This window comes from Oryza glaberrima, chromosome 1 (assembly GCF_000147395.1).
Source record: "Oryza glaberrima chromosome 1, OglaRS2, whole genome shotgun sequence".
Lineage (NCBI taxonomy): Eukaryota > Viridiplantae > Streptophyta > Magnoliopsida > Poales > Poaceae > Oryza > Oryza glaberrima.
In genome coordinates this window covers 7076852-7093405 of record NC_068326.1, presented here as the reverse complement: position 1 = coordinate 7093405, position 16554 = coordinate 7076852, and the positions used below count along the sequence as shown (strand labels likewise).

At 44.8% G+C, this 16554-nt stretch overlaps 3 protein-coding genes across 3 annotated transcripts; 1 reads left to right on the top strand and 2 right to left on the bottom strand.

The window, feature by feature from the left end:
• Positions 1-2600: 2600 nt before the first annotated feature.
• Positions 2601-3182, bottom strand: LOC127762979 (uncharacterized). The gene has a single exon (XM_052287526.1). It carries the CDS (start codon positions 3180-3182, stop codon positions 2601-2603), a length of 582 nt encoding a protein of 193 aa, XP_052143486.1.
• Positions 3183-5206: 2024 nt separating this feature from the next.
• LOC127771186 (triose phosphate/phosphate translocator TPT, chloroplastic) lies at positions 5207-9209 on the top strand. Its single transcript, XM_052297033.1, has 12 exons — positions 5207-5618; positions 6066-6134; positions 6258-6323; positions 6449-6527; positions 6750-6870; positions 6961-7056; positions 7282-7394; positions 7518-7595; positions 7686-7802; positions 7960-8059; positions 8182-8282; positions 8904-9209. The coding sequence occupies exons 1-12, from the start codon at positions 5326-5328 to the stop codon at positions 8916-8918; spliced, it is 1248 nt and encodes a 415-aa protein (XP_052152993.1). The 5' UTR covers positions 5207-5325; the 3' UTR covers positions 8919-9209.
• An 801-nt stretch (positions 9210-10010) lies between these two features.
• On the bottom strand, positions 10011-15157 carry LOC127771195 (uncharacterized). The gene is made up of 3 exons (XM_052297044.1): positions 14680-15157; positions 13294-13736; positions 10011-10664 (listed from the first exon to the last, which is right to left on the bottom strand). The coding sequence occupies exons 1-3, from the start codon at positions 14845-14847 to the stop codon at positions 10226-10228; spliced, it is 1050 nt and encodes a 349-aa protein (XP_052153004.1). The 5' UTR covers positions 14848-15157; the 3' UTR covers positions 10011-10225.
• Positions 15158-16554: the final 1397 nt, after the last annotated feature.

Genomic DNA, 16554 nt, shown 5'->3' with positions numbered 1-16554 from the left:
GAACGGATTTGATTAGGCTCAGCTTGCAGAAAAGCTGTCGGAGCTGCTTGGACTAGCCAGTCAACTCACTGTCAAACCTGCATCTGCTCCATCTACAGAATGCAGAAAGAGAATTCAGAAAGCTGCCACTGCAGGTAGCAGCATCGACAATGGACTCGGCACTTCGGCAGAGGCGTGTCACACACGGGGAAAAAAATTGGTGCAGACCTGACCGGGTGCACAACATCACTGCACATATTCGATGGATTATACTGTACAGGATAAACCAAAGAAGATGTCATTTTTGGATGATCAATCATCAGCTGGTTGATTCAAACAAAAGAAATTAAAAAGGTGCACTAAACACGGTCAGCTGGATGATCACACATCGCCATAATGGCGAGCTTTGGACAGGCTAATTACTAGAGTATTAGACCACCACAGATTGATGATACTCACCAGTTACTATGTTACATCGATCCATGGATCACCCATCCAAGTTAGGCAGGCGGACCACCCTGCTCTGTTCGATCAATTTAATTTACATACGACATTGCTCTGTCGAGCTACTACATCACTGGGCCAGTGTGGCTCGAGACGTGTAGACCGAGTGCCCGACAGGGACATCACGAATGTTACCTTGGATTGGAAAGCCTCGTTTGATTACCTACAAATGTACAGGTTGGACCATAATTAAATCCTGACTCCCTTGTTCCAAACCTGGTCCTTGTATGAGATAATGAGAGGGACAGAAAACCAAACACAGATAAAAGATGCAAATGATTCAAATATTTAAAATTTCCGTGAATTTTATAGGGATTCTGGGTAAGATTATCCCGAGATATGCGGGGATTTGAAGGGGGGGAAATCATGTTCAGGAGCTGTGCATACTACACATGCCGCTGTCACGGGCACTGAAGGGGGATTTTTTTAGATGATAACTGGAGGAGGATTAGATTGAGATGCGTGAATTCAAGCCCATGCTCACTGAGAACGAACCATGTCACGACCATCCATCAGATGATCATGCCCATCATTTTGAGTAGTACAAAAATGCAGCTTTGGGCCTCCATCTCGTCGGCCTGGGCACGTCCGTCTCCTAAAATGGAGACCAGGAGAGCTAAAGAAGTTCCTCTCCAATAATGTAGTCACTGACGTAGAGCCTGTTTGGGGAGCATAAGATTTTAAGAAAAACTGATTGGTAGTCAACTTTTAAGAATCTGGAAGAACTAGGTTTTTCAGCTATTGACTTCTAGTTTATTTTCTGAATTCTACAACTACAAATTCTTAGAATATGGACTGTTTGGGGGGAGAAGTTGCAGCAGATAGAAGCTCTCCAAATAAGGCATATATACTCCCTTAATCTAAAAGAAGCAAATATAGAATTAGATGTGATATATCATACTATAGCGAATTTGAACAAAAGCATGTTTAGATTCATTTTATTAGGATATGTCACATCTAGTTTTAAATTTATTTTTTGTGATGAAGGGATTGACTTCACATATCAACAACCACTTCTCTATGGTAGTATGTCAGAGGATATCATTCCCTCATTTGGACCATAGAACCATAAAATAAAGAGAAAATTCCTTGGGTGGCATATAAGTTATTCTAGTGTTTCTCTAAGAGGAACACCGGAATAACTTGTTTGCATGTCCAAAAGAAAAATATCAGAACTGACAGCACGAAGGGAAATGTGGTCAAATAGGTTTATTTAAAAATTTAAAGAAAGATATTTTTTTAATTTTTTTCTGAAAAATATAATTTACCATGGTCTCGAGCTTTTAAGTTACGATGAAAAGAAGGATAAAAAAACTCATCAGAAATTAAATGGTCACGTGTTATGTGGGCTAAGGAGTGTGACAAGAAACATCAATAATAGGCCTCCCACCGTGCGAGACGAGATCCTTGGGGCTTGGGCCATCCCATCGTAAAATCAAGGCCGGACTGGGCTGTGAACTGAAACGGAGCAGGAGTTTCTCGCATGGGCTGGATTGTAAACAGATTATATTCGGCCGGAAAAAGTACACCGTCCCTCAACTTATCATCCAGTTACAACATCATCCTCATACTGTAAATATCTCGCATCCCTTGACTAATCAAAACCGGTCACAATAGATCCTTTGATGGTTTTGATCCCGGGTTTGTCATACGTAGCTGGCTGAGTCAGCGTGGGACCCACGTGGGTCCTACATATCAACCTGTCCAGGTCAGTCTCCTCTCTCTTACCCTTCTTATCTCACTGCGTACGATGACGTTGTCTATGCAAACAAGATTTATCGAGCCTGCGCTGGTGATGGAGACACGGCGAGCCGGATCGGGCTTGTCTTCATCGATGTGGCGGTCGTGCGTCATTGCCTCCTCCGGCAGCGGGATGTAGCTGAAGCTTCGCAGGTTGTTGGTGTCGATGAGGCATATGTCGTTGTACAAGTCGACGCAGCACAGGTAGCGGCTATGCAGGGTGAGCACGACGTCGTTCACCCATCGCTGAGCTGCTTCCTGCTGTGACCGATCTTGCACGCCGAGGCGTGATGCATCTCAAGATGCTGGATCCTCCATTGCTCCGCGACGGCGACGGCGAGCTGGCATGGTGGTTGAAGATGCAGAGCTCGAGGGAATCACCGTGGTAGTTCCTGATGTCCGCCACCACGAACTCGTGGCCGCCGTCGCCAGAGTAGGAGAGGAAGCCGATGTTCTCGTCTAGCATGATCTGTTGTCGCTAGAGTTGGTACGGCTTGTAGTATTCGTCCTCGACCGGGTCGGAGAAGCCGTCGATGAAGCAACGGGGAAGCTGCGTGAGCGACGGGGGAGAGGCAGCGGTGGCGCCGGCGGTGTAGACGAAGCATTCGACGGGAAAGTGTCCGGGCGCGACGAAGTCCGGGTCGGCAAAGGGGACGCGGGTCCGGAAGAGGATGGAGCTGTGGTGGGCGGCAACGACCTCGGCGTGTCGGAGGTCGTAAGTGTCCGGCCATGGTTGGTTGTCGGCGTCGAGGAGGTGGATCGTGGATGTAGAGGCGGGAGACGGCCGGCGGGTCGTCGACGTGGAGGGAGACGTGGATGCGGCGGCCGCTGCAGGTGTGGACGATCTTCGATGCCGTCACATGGTCGCCGCTGCTGCCGCCGCCATGTCGCCTGCCGCCGGACCTCCTCTCCCGCCTCGCCCCGTCGGTCTCCTCCCCACCCGTCGGTGACAGCGCCATCCTGCCCAGAGCACCAGAGAGAAGAGTGTGAGAGAGATAAGAGGAAGGGAGAGAAGAGGGGAAAGAGAGAAGAGACTGGACAGGCTGATATGTGGGGCCCGCGTGGGTTCCACGCTGATTCAGCAGCCCCGTAGGACAGAACCGGGATCAAAACCACCGAGGGACATATTGTGACTGGTTTTGATTAGTTAAAAGACGTGGCATATCTGGTTTTGCGGTTTGAGGATGATTTGCAACTCGATGACAAGTTGAGGGACCTTCGGTGTACTTTTTCCTTTTCGGCTGGATAATCCTGACTCCGAATCCCAACTTCCCAACCACGCAGTTGTGCTGCACCTGCAGTACTGCAAAATAAACCATATCAAATTTTAGCAATGTCAAAATTTTGACAAGTTAGCAAGATTGTCAAAATTTTGACAGGATTTCTATATTTACCAAAGTTTGGCAACAAACTTAACGTAAGCACTTTTTTCTTTTTAACAACTTAAAAAAAAGAATAGTATAGTTAAAAATAACATCAATCTGAACAGCCATATACTATCAACCAATATATCGAGATGCTGAAAGCCACGGCTCGGCCCTGATGCGGGTACGACACGAGCAATGAGATGTTGTACCGTGTGCTAGATCACTGCAGCATTAGGGTGTGTTCGCTACTCCAATTTTCTAACGTGGACGGTAAACACGGAAAACGGAACGGTCCATTAGCACGTGATTAATTAAGTATTTACTTTTTTCAAAAAAATAGATTAATTTATTTTTTAAGCAACTTTCGTATAGAAACTTTTTTTAAAAAAATTACCATTTAACAGTTTAAAAAGCGTGCACGCGGAAAACGAGGGAGATGTGTTAGGAAAAAGGGGTTGCAAACACACCCAAGTATTGACCGGCTGGTGCAAGATGTGCGGAAGAAAATACATAGGTGCTACAGTACCCTGCATTAGTTCATGCTTCGATGCGTTAGATCTTCCTGAAACGACGTAAAATCGGGCACTATGCTAATGCAAATCCTTGTTACGCAAGACTCATATCACTGTGCAAATGGTGTTCCCTGCCATTACTACAGATAATCTGCATCCCAAGCTGTGCATCTATTCAAGACCCTCAGAAAAATTACGGATCCCAAATCTATGAGTAGTAATAATCAAAGCAAATTAATGTATAAAAAAAGTAGATTCCACAAGTAGGAAAAATCGACACAACTTCTATTTTTCTATTGGACTGTGTATCTCCAGCTCTTCCTTTTACATGTTAGTATGTTACCAGGACGCCGCTAGAGCACGAGGAAACTTGAAGTCACCGAGTCAATCTACTGGAGCCATGGAATAAGCTAAGACAATATATTTGTAAACGAAAAGTAATTTTTAATAAAACTTTTATGTGCGTCCTCTTAGCGATCTAAAAACAAATGTTGAAAATTAAACTTCGATGAAAAACTTCAAAATCAACTCCAAATTTAACATTGAAAATTTAAATTTTGACCGATAAACATAAACATAAGCGAAAACATGATTGTTTCTATTCACACTGTTGTTAAAAGGTCCATTATTATGTGTTTCCCATGAAGACCCCTAATTTCCAGCTATGACCATGACAATAGTGCCCATTTCATCAAAAAAAAAAACGAACGGATATTCCAAACAGTAACTTCAGGTGATCCTGATACCACTTTGAACCCCGACAAATTTCACACAAAAATCAAAACAAAAGCCGTCGTGCTCTCCAAATAACAAAATATACTCCTCGAATTTCCCCTCCTTTTCCATGTCACCCGGTCCGCCCATTCCACTCCTCTTCCCCTCCCCTCCACTCTCCACTTGGCCACTTCACGGTTCACCTTCCCCTTTCCCACCTCTCAAAAATATCGCGACAACTAACCACAAAAACCCCTTTCCGCTCGCCTCGCCTCGCCTTGCCTCGCTGCGTCACCAACCTTGACGGCGACGTGCTCCCTTCCCCTTCCGCTCGCGGCGCACGGCGAGGCGGGGAGGTCCACTCTATCCGCCCCGAGCTCGCCTCCGCCACCCAAATCCCTCCCCCCTCCACCCCCCAACGCCGCGCGCCTCCCACTCCCACCCATAAACTTATCCGCAAACCCTCCTCTCCATCTCCACCTCCACAGCCTCCCCACGCTACCCTCCCAATGCCGGCGCTCGGGACGCTCTCCGGCGGCGCCGCCGGCGTGGCCGGCCTCCTCCGCCTCCGCCGCGCCACGCCTTCCCCCGCCGTCGCTACTCCCTTCCCCGCCGCGGCCGCCGCCAGGTGCGCAGCCGCCGCCGTCGTCCCCGATGGAGGCCAGCTCGTGTGGGGCAGGCAGCTCCGCCCTGCGCTGCTCCTCCCCGCCGCTGGAGGCCTTCTGCAGCCGCCGACGTCGCCGTCGTCGTCGCAGGCCGGCAGGAGGCAGGCGCTCCGCCCGCCCGCCGCCGCCACCTCAGGGTGAGTGCCCCCTACGCTCTGGAAACTTCTAGAACCAGCTGGAGCCCGGGTGCTCCTCCTCCCACTTGGTTAGTGTCGAATCTCGCGTCGCGTCGCGCCCGCACCACCCACCCACGAGCGCGGGTGTGAAAAAACAAACGCCCCAGTTGCGCCGCTGCTCGTGCTCGGCCGCCTCCGCCGCCGCCCCCGTATCGCTCGCGGTTGCTTGCTGCATTTCGCTTTCTATTTTTAAATTTCGCGGCGGAGAAGCTTCTTCGTTTTCGAATGGAAGAAACCCCCGAATGCCGGCCCCACCTGCAGCCACAAATAATCATTCTGATCGATGGGGCTCACTCGATAACCCACTGTTCCACTGGAGTGTGATATGCTTATGGTTAATCGGAATCAGCTCAGAGATTATTAATTTATTATTTGATGATTTTTGTTTTTCTGATTTGGTTTTGCTAGGGAAGCGAAGCCAGCGGGGTTCCTGGAGAAGTACCCTGCCTTGATCACCGGCTTCTTCTTCTTCATGTGGTATGGTTTTCTGCCACAATAATCGCGTGACCTACACCTCTGCGTTGTTTATTGAATTGAATTGATTTCACAGCGATTATTCAGCTGTTTGAAGATTGCCATTTTGTGCAAGTGATCTTGTAGGTACTTCTTGAACGTTATATTCAACATCCTCAATAAGAAGATATACAACTACTTCCCCTATCCATAGTAAGTGTATTATTGTTCTTCCCCCCTTGCTTTGCAACAGTGAGCATCAGCAAGCTGCGTGATCTTGCATTCCATTTTGTAGCTGGGTTACGACATAGTATGAACAATCGTACTGCTTGCTGCAGCTTTGTGTCGGTGATCCATCTGCTTGTTGGTGTCGTGTACTGCCTCGTGAGCTGGACCGTCGGGCTCCCAAAGCGTGCGGTAATTTCTACCTCCTTCCATTGTGATGTTATTTCCTTGACGGCTCTTGCAGTGGTCGTCGTAAACATTGAAACTAAGATGGAGCTTCACAATCCATCTTTCATGCATCAAAAGAAACTAAAACATTTTTTCTTGAATTATCAGTTTCTACTCATCCAAGACAATGCATCTAATGTGGAAATTACCAACAAATTGACAAAAAAGAACCTTGTCTTTTTGTAGCCTATCAATTCGACACTCTTGAAGCTGCTCTTTCCAGTTGCGTTGTGCCATGCTCTTGGTCATGTCACTAGCAATGTATCGTTTGCTACTGTTGCAGTTTCATTTGCCCACACCATTAAAGGTGCCATTTTTTGTGCATATTTAATTCTTGAATTTCGACCTTCTTTTGTTTTATATGCTAATGTTTTTGTGTTGCCCAATTGCAATGCAGCTCTGGAGCCCTTCTTCAATGCAGCGGCTACCCAGTTTGTCCTTGGACAGCAAGTTCCCCTGCCTCTTTGGTTGTCTCTTGCCCCTGTCGTGCTTGGTAATTCCTTAATTAAGACTTCACATTAATTTAGCAGTAAACTAAAAGGATTAAAAATATATTGATCAATTTAATTTGACCATGCTTTCTTTGTTATGATTCCATTATTTCATTGTATTTCACTCGTGCTACTGAGTATTTGAAGATTCTTTCAATTCTGTAATGTCTGCCACATGCTTTTGTGCATTTTTGTTTCAACCTATTTAACCACATTAAGATTACCAGGTGTTTCAATGGCATCACTGACTGAACTTTCATTTAACTGGACGGGCTTCATCAATGCTATGATCTCTAACATCTCATTCACTTACCGGAGCATTTATTCCAAGAAAGCTATGGTTTGTGCCTCTTTTGTGCTAATCTGTTGATTCATCACCTTTTTTTTTTTTTGCCTCATGGGATTTTGCGTTGATTCCTGATTCTGTCCTTTCTGACGTTAAAAACCATTTTCACTGTTGCAGACTGATATGGATAGCACCAATGTGTATGCTTATATCTCAATGATCGCCCTTATTGTGTGCATTCCACCAGCAGTGATCGTAAGTGTGATAAATTTGGTCCAAGAAGTATAATATTATTCGTGCATTATGCTTACTGTTGGTGTTCCTCTTTCCATGACCAACTTGCAGATCGAGGGACCTCAACTATTGCAGCATGGTTTTAACGATGCAATTGCAAAAGTAGGCTTGACAAAGTTCGTTTCTGACCTTTTCTTCGTGGGACTGTTCTACCACCTCTATAACCAGGTAACCCGTTTTCATGCCATGCAAAACCACCAAATTCATCGTATTTTTGTGCTTCACAGGATGTACCTAAGTTTCATTCTTATGTAAACAAATTCCAATTTTTTCATTGACTACCTTTCATCTACTAGAACATCACTAATGCAATCATGTCATGCAGGTTGCTACAAACACTCTGGAGCGAGTGGCCCCTCTGACGCATGCCGTTGGCAATGTGTTGAAAAGGGTTTTCGTCATTGGATTCTCCATCATTGTTTTTGGTAAGTAATTTTTTCCCCCATGCCTTTACGAATTGAAAATTACAAATTTGTTATGTTCGTTGCATTTTTTGTTTGATGTGTTTATGCCTAGCCTAACACTTGGTAAATCATATGTTAAACAGGCAACAGAATTACCACACAGACTGGAATTGGTACTTGCATTGCCATAGCTGGTGTTGCCATCTACTCGTACATCAAGGCTAAGATCGAAGAGGAGAAAAGGGTAAGTTCATTACAATATCTCCTACATGTGAATACATGTATAAAAAAATGTTATGATTGTTTTTTTTAGTTGCAAATTTGCAATATAGCTGCAATTGCACATAATTGATGGCACTAAGTTTCTAAAAATAACTGAAATAATTTTGAAAGCCTATTATGTAAACACTTTGTTGGTTGCTTTGGTAGTCCAATTTTTACTGCACTTTGGATACTGAGACATGGTTTATCCAACAGACCAACATTAAAGGAAAACTAAAGTAGCATTCCACCCTTAGATTGAATATTTGTTGAATTTTCGAATGCCAACATTTTTCCCAGTTACCACATAAAAGACAGCTATTCCTGTTTAGAAATGAAAGTAACAATTGTATGATTGTCTGATTGACAGCCTCTGACCCTCAGTACATCATGGTTATAAAGAAACCAAACATGGAGTTATTTTTTGTGCACTATTCCATGTATTCATGATATTTTAACCCTCAAGCTCAAGGGGATTCAACAATACAGAATGGACATGGATTTGATAGTAGTTCTATAATTGAATATATTTATCAGAGTAAGAAGTAAACTGGGCATGAGAAAAGTGTTTATCATTTTAATTGCTTATCTTGATTTGGTACAGGCGAAGAGTGCATGATGAGGTGGTTTCTGTGAATATGGCAAGGTGGCTGCGGTGCGTGCGTTAGTTTTACTCGCCTCAGGGACAACATGGGCGAGGATCATGGCGTCTTCTTCTTGCGTATCTTGTTTTTGCTTTTGGGGTTATTTGGTCAAATTGTTCCTAGTCTGGTGTTGAACAGCATATTGCGGTGGTAAGATTGGTTATCATCAGTTGATTGTCGAGAGAGCCCAAATGTGTAGAAATAAACGCTCATACTTGGAAAAGCTTTTCATTTTGTATGTAATAACCGAGAATGTTATTCGTGTCTGTGACCTTGTCTTTGTTGGCTCTGAGGAAGTGAGGATGTTGTGTTTTTGGAAATGGAAATCGTCAGTAGTGCCGATGTGGCGTGAACCTAACCTGTTGCCACTAGTTACTCCGTCCCCACAAGTTTAACTCGATGTACTTTTGAGTTTAAAAACAAACTCTATATACTTTTGTATTTCTGCCCTCGAGTATAGGATTCATCCGCTTCTTTAGCCAAATGACATCGTACTTTAGAACTGTGATTTGCGTAAAGCCGGTTACACATAGCTTTGATACAACGATCAAGGAAAACATACTTTTCAACTTGCCTGCCCGTGACGCCGACGGTTCTCATACAAATCCAAAGAACTGATTTTAAGTTATAACCTAACATTTCCGAAGATTTTTGCGTTCGCGAAAAAAAATTCCCAAGATATTTATCAGGGATCTAACTCATCTTCTCACGGTAGGACCTAGATAACTCCAAAAGAAAACTCTGAATTTCGGCAAACCACGAGACAAGCTAAAATTTTCTAAAAACTAGGGCAGCACGGCAGGAGTAAAATTTCCTCTGAGGCTAACATTTTGGAGCGCACAATTTTTTCCCCTGATTTATATGGGAAATCAACATATTTATATAAAAATTCTAAAAACAGCCTGCGATTCAAAGGAGGCATAACCCTTGCCAGACTCAAGAGCGGTGCCTACTTGCAATGCATGATTTTACAGGATTCATATGGAAGCAGTAATTGCCTCAAGAAATATATTTTAAAGAAAAAAAAGTTGTGTGTACCCTGCAACCCGCAGGTAGCCAAGAGGAAGAGCAATCAAAAAGCCATAGCATGGTATAGCACATGTCAAACCATCAGTAAATTATGGGGATAAAAAACAACATAACAACCTATTACTGATATGTTATGAAATCATCTTTCTTTTTTCTAACTTCTTGCCTTTTGTCCCCCAGAACCAATAGAAATCTACCTCGCTAGGTACCGCCAATATTCACAGTCACTTTTACGAAATTCGTTCAAACAGGCTCAAGAACCCAAGAGCCTTTTGAACCCTACTTTTTGATCAGATGTCAACCTGGAAGGGAACCTGATGTTGAATTTAATCTTCAGATCTCCCTTCTTATTGGGCCCTTTTGGATTAGGCATGCCTTCTCCAGGGACCACCTCCACATAGTCAGGATGGATGACTGAATTAATGGGCACTGACAGACTTCGCGCATCAAGTGTAATGATACGTGCAGTATACCCAGTGAGCGCTTCCACCAAAGATATTTTCTCCGTTATAACAAGATCATTTCCCTCCCTGGTGAAAATGTCATGGGGCTTCTCCTCAATTATGAAAACAATATCAGCAGGTTTCATGTTTGGAGCTTGATTCCCCTTCTCTTCAAAAGTGATCTTTGTCCCCCTCTTCCAACCTGGCTTTACTTCTATCTGCAAAATTTCCTCCTGCTGTGAAACTCTCCTGTTACAAATAGTGAAATTAGCATGCAGACAAGTACAAAGAATTAACATAAGGTACCCATAAAGAAGTCAAAGATGTTATGTAAAATCAGTTTCACTGAAGAATAAAATGAAAAGTAGGAATATCACCCCCTGAAAATTGAAAACATGTGTTGTAAACAACAGGGGGAAACAATATCAGCTAATCATGTAGCAGAAAATCAAAAGGGAATGTAGTTTTAAATGCTTAGTTTTGCTGCACTTCTGTGCTTTGGAAAGCAGAGCTAAAAGGAATTATTACACTTCACAAATTTATAAACTAATTACAGGATAACCCAATATGTCAGAAACACCTTTTCAAAGCCACGTCACAGCCATAAGAAGACAACTAAATTTTTTTTCGCACGTAAATCTCAAGTAACAATTCCTTTTAATGTCACTAATTTGTTCATGTCTCTGTATCCAGTTAAACATCACGTCAACAATGCTTAGCAAAAATATGAGTTACATTGATTGGCTACACAAAATAGGACAGCCTTTACGCTAGCATGAATCTAGAGGTTGCCAACTTGGTGCTTTGCGCTCTGATATAATTGTTTAATAAATTTACTTATTAGCAATGGCCAGACTATTTGGACATCACTAGAAAGTGTTAAGAAGGTAAAGATGATAAAGGTGTACTAAAAAAGGAAATACGGAACTGCAGTCTGTGTAGTTACAACAGTATATGTCACAAATGGTGTGTCATTGCTATTTACAGGTTTATGCACAAACATCGCATGGTAAAACTGGTTGTGTTTTTGTTCCTTAATGATCATGGATCATTCCCATCTCAATGACATAAAAGCTAATTTTATAGGACGAAGAACCACTATACTTGACACTAGAATAATGAGAAAATTTAAAAAATACCATCATGGAGATACACGAATTGGAAAATACCATCATATGTGGCACATGTCAATGATATATACAATGGTATTTTTCAACTCTGAGATTTTTTGTGATGGTACCAAAAAAATAGGAATGCAAGTAGACCTCTTAAAGGTGTGGCAGAAGAGGCAACTAGGATGTTCAACTTAGGCCCTGTTTCTTTCAACTTGGGATTATTATAATCCAGATTATTGGGAGTAAGCTGAAAGAAATAAATAACTTATTGAAGTAGCTTATTATAATCTAGAGCCCAGCTTATTATAATCTGATAAGCTCATTTAGGTGAGCTTTTTCCAGATTATTGGGTGAAAAATTACCCACCATGCCACCCCACTCCCTCTTTAGACTTGCAAACCCAATAATCTAGGCTTTAATAATCTAGGAAAGAAACAACTAACCGCTTATTCTACTACAGATTATAACAATCTAGCTTATAGTAATCTGACTCAATAATCTAGATTATAATAATCCCAAGCTGAAAGAAACAGGGCCTTAAGTGCTTTCATAGGAATGCCTCAGTGTTTCGTACACTAATATGACCCTTTCGACCTTGTTTGGATTAAGTGCTTTCATAGGAATGCCTCAAAGTTTCGTACACTAATATGACCCTTTCGACCTTGTTTGGATGGATCCAAATCCATTCCCTTGCACGTGTATGTGCCATGAATTTGGCCATTGATTCCAAAATTCCAAACACGCGTATGTGCCAGGAATTTGGAGTTGTTGCAAATGAGGCCTCAAATCCTCAATGCTTCCAAAATCCAAACCTAAAGTGCAATAGCTTAGACACTGTTGAACATGAGATCCCTGTTTGCAAGCCATCAACTTATACATTTTCGGGTTGCAGGTTCTTGTCACCCTATGCAAATGTCTAATCGAGCCAGCTTGCAGATGTGAGCTACCAAGTAATCAACAATACTTGGCGAACGCAGATAAGATCAAGGAAGGCGAATCAAGAAAGGAAGACGTATTAAAAGGGAGACTGGGAGAGGACAATATCAAGGTCGTTTAGGGGTCAGGATGTGATGTGCTATCATGAGCCTCACATATCAGTAAACTTGAACACTGCATGCTGTTGTTGCATTTTCTATACAAGTTCTAGTACAATAGAAATTATATGATGAAACCTGGACAATTCTCCATATATAAGGAGATCATGTTCCCAACAGAGAACTGTCTAGTAAATTTCCTTCTTCATTTTAAAAAAAATGTAAAATGATGTCAATGTGATAGAATGCCCGATACAGCTTCAAATCTCTGACATGTTACCACAAATATCATGGCAATGCTCCAAGGCTTACAAACTACAATATGATCAGCAAACAGTATTAAGCTCCAAAATCTAAACTACTTGATTGTCACATCAAGTGTTAAACCAAGGAAAACACACCATTATGCACGATAGAAGCAGGATATTTTCCAGGAACGATAAGCTTTCATTTTTCCCAAAATAAGGATATATTGATTAGTAGGTGATTCTTATCTATGAAAGTTAATGTAGCCATTTATAGTAGCTCAATAGCAACGAAGTAATCCATTGCAACAACAATGAAATAATGAATACGTGATTGGCAAACATGAGTAAACAATCTTGCTCCTACGAAACTTATAGTGCTACCAGTTCACTCTGGAAGAGCTTTGACCATACAAAACAAAATTGTATAGGCAAGTTGTTTAGTACTAAGTTTTAAAGTCATCGAAAAGTAATGGAGGCTTACCCGTTGAAGTCTATAATCTCTCTTGAGATCTTCATCTTTTTTGTTACACCCTTGTACAGATCTGCAAGGCTGACTGGAAGCCGGTTCTCAATGGGCGGAGGTTTCGCTAGTTGGTGTGACGGCTGATGCATACTGGTGGAACCCTCACCACCAAAGCGTGAAGAGAAATATTCATTGCCAAACCCTGGGAACCTTGGGTCCCCTCTCATGCCTCCACTTACACTTGGCATGCCACCCATGCTAGAGAAAGGACCACGGAATCCAAAGAACTCGGCAAAAATGTCGTCTGCACTCCTTGGGTTGAAGTGAAAAGAGTTGGAATGGGCACCACCAGGGTAGAAGGGAGATGCTCCAGGACCTCCCGCACCAGGGGGCGGCTGCCCCTTGAGCCCTTCTTCCCCTACCTGATCATAGATTGTGCGTTTCTGGGGATCACTAAGGACCTAAAAGGTAAAACAAAAATAGCATTAATAACAGATCAAAAAATATCAACAACGGACGGATAATTTTCAATCACTGCAAGGACTGGATTGAAATAAACTAAGCTGTTATATTGCACTAAAAGAAAATACCAACCATGGAATGAGAATCGCAACTCAACAATGTGTATTCTGGAAAATGAAAGATACCGAATGGCTGGGTTACATTTTGGATCAGCAGATCTTTTTTACTTTACTTGAAATAATTGTGTACCTAGCATTAGCCTCATACCAATACCTTCGAACGTGGATAAAGAATCATTCAGAATGTATAACATAAATTATGATATGAGTATATGACATGCCCTTAGCACCATAGGCTCTGCTTGGCTGCGATTTTTGCGGCTGCAGCTGCCGCTTCGCCTAGTGGTTCTGGCTGCGGCCCCGCACACGTGGCTACTGGCGGTAGCCACATCTACAAAAATGATGGCCGAACAAGGCCATAATCTAAGTATTGTAAAAGGGATATAGTATTCGCTATTTACTCATCGAAAAATTTAGCGCGCCAAATAAGGTCGGTTCGCCTCTATTCCTTATTTAGACATAAGAAAAACTTTAGAGCGCGCGCTAAATCACAGTAAACATTGAAGCTAGAACGATTCCAACACGAATAACATGACAAAGAAATTCTTCCCCTCCATACGGACTAAGGGTAACAACCAATACGAGGTATGATCGTGTCAGATATATTAATACCCTAGATTTGCCTGGAGGAATCAAAACATGATCTTTGTAAGATTGATGATGATGTAGGTTTCCAATGGCCTTGATTACTTCTTCCGCAAAGAAAGAACATCATTCTTCAAACCGCCGAGATAACGGATCGAGCCGCTACAATGAACCACGAAAAACTAATCTTCGCAGGAATATGAGGAGGAGGGGGAGATGCGGGGGGTGTGAGGGCAACCTCGTAGGCCTCGGAGATCTGCTTGAACTTGGCCTCGGCCTCCTTCTTGTTGTTGGTGGGGTTCTTGTCGGGGTGCCACCGCATGGCGAGCTTGTGGTAGGCCTTCTTGAGGTCGTCGTCCCCGGCGCCGCGGTCGACGCCGAGGACCTTGTAGTAGTCGATCCCCATCTCCCCCCGCGGAGGCGGTGGCGGTGGCGGCGGCGGCGGCGGGGGCGCCTCCCTGCGCCGGCAGCGGCCGGGCCGCGCGGCGGAAGAAGACGACGACGACGAGGCTGGCGCCCTCCGCTTGGTTCCGCCGGCCTCTCGAATCTTGCCTGCCTTGTGCTGTCCCCCGCCTCGTCCCCCTCGCTCCGCCGCCGCGACGGTGGGTGAGAAGAAGGGAGACGCAGCCGGCGGCGGGTGGCTGGGTCTCGCGTCGGGCCGCGAGGAGAGGAGGAAGGAAGGGGGTTGGCTAGGCTAGGCTAGGGCGCTTAGGCTATTGGCTTAGGCTAAGAAGCGTGGGAGTGGAAGGTTCGAGAAGGAGTGGTGGTGTTGGTGTTGGGTTCGGGGTGGGCTCTGCGTCCGCGGCGTGGGCCGTGCGTGCGTTCGCCGGTGGACGTCGGCGAGTCGGAGTTGGAATAAGTTCATATAAGGTCCCTTAACTTTACACCGAGTCTGATTTTCGTCCCTGAATCACAATACCAGATACCATGGGTCCCTCAACTGTCAAAACCGATGTAGATGAGGTCCCTCAGCGGTTTAGATGGTGGTTTTGACTGATATGGCGCTGATGTGGCTAGTTTGACTTAGTCCTCATCGTATGTGGCGGTGATGTGGCACTTGGAAGCAAAATAAAAGGTCGGACCCACGTGTCAGTCATTAAAAATAGTGGGACCCACCCTGCTCTCTATCTCCCCCGCGCCGTCGTCCTTGTCCCTTCTCCCTCCCGGCCATTCTTCATCCTTCCTCGAGCTCCCTAGCCGGCCGGTGAGCGCGCGCGGAGAGGGAGAAGGGCGCCAGCCATCGGGTGGGGAGGCCGGCGAGCGTGCGTAGAGAGGGAGTAGGCGGGGAGGCCAACGAGCGGAACGGGTAGGCCGGTGAGCGCGCGGCGGCAGGCAAGAGAGCGGCGGCCGGAGCTGCACGACCTCGCCCCCCCTCCTCCGGCGCCGCCGCATCGATCTGCACGAGTTGCGGCGATGGCGAGCTCACAGCCGCGGGACACAGTCAGCGTGGCGCTAACGGGGCCCAGGACTCGAGCTCGCAGTCGCAGTCGCCGCTGCCCACTTCCCCAATCCCCTCCATATGCGTTAAAGTTTTTGATATTCATGGCGTTCTGCTCTTGTTCTGGTGGATTGATTGATTGGTGTGCTTGTGCGGATGATTTGTGCGAAGGCGACGCGAAGAACGCCCACCTGATGTCTCTGGACGTCGCCGCAGAGAGGCTGCGGCTATTCAAGGCCGACCTGCTCGACTACGGTAGCATGGCGGCGGCCATCGCCGGCTGCGACGACGTCTTCCATGTGGCCTGCCCCGTGCTCCTCTCCGCCCATAACCCAGGGGCACACATCTCTCTTTTTTCAGCAAAATAATTCCTTTTCTTCTCTATTGACTGGTTCAAACTGTAGATTGCAGTTACTGAAAATCAACAAAAATCAACGGTTTCTACTAAAAATGATTTGTCGAAACTGTTGATTTCTCAACAACCAGTAGTAGCTGAAGTATGCAGAGTTGTAATTAAATCATCATGTTCTTGTAGCTAAATGAATTGATGTTGCTATAGGTTCATACACTTGCTGCTGCTGTAACGGGCACGACGAATGTGCGGAAGGCTTGTTCAGAAGCAAGGTTGGGACTTGGGAGGGTTGTGGTGGTGTCATGTCTCTGCTGCGATGGTAA

Excerpts from the sequence above, each read along its gene's own strand:
- LOC127762979 (XM_052287526.1), bottom strand. The coding sequence starts at position 3,182 with ATGGCGCTGTCACCGACGGGTGGGGAGGAGACCGACGGGGCGAGGCGG.
- LOC127771186 (XM_052297033.1), top strand. The coding sequence starts at position 5,326 with ATGCCGGCGCTCGGGACGCTCTCCGGCGGCGCCGCCGGCGTGGCCGGC. Across the intron at positions 6,871-6,960 it reads ATTTGCCCACACCATTAAAG|CTCTGGAGCCCTTCTTCAAT; the intron begins GTGCCATTTTTT and ends ATTGCAATGCAG. Across the intron at positions 7,057-7,281 it reads TCTTGCCCCTGTCGTGCTTG|GTGTTTCAATGGCATCACTG; the intron begins GTAATTCCTTAA and ends TAAGATTACCAG.
- LOC127771195 (XM_052297044.1), bottom strand. The coding sequence starts at position 14,847 with ATGGGGATCGACTACTACAAGGTCCTCGGCGTCGACCGCGGCGCCGGG. Across the intron at positions 13,737-14,679 it reads AGATCTCCGAGGCCTACGAG|GTCCTTAGTGATCCCCAGAA; the intron begins GTTGCCCTCACA and ends TTTACCTTTTAG. Across the intron at positions 10,665-13,293 it reads GAGATTATAGACTTCAACGG|GAGAGTTTCACAGCAGGAGG; the intron begins GTAAGCCTCCAT and ends TATTTGTAACAG.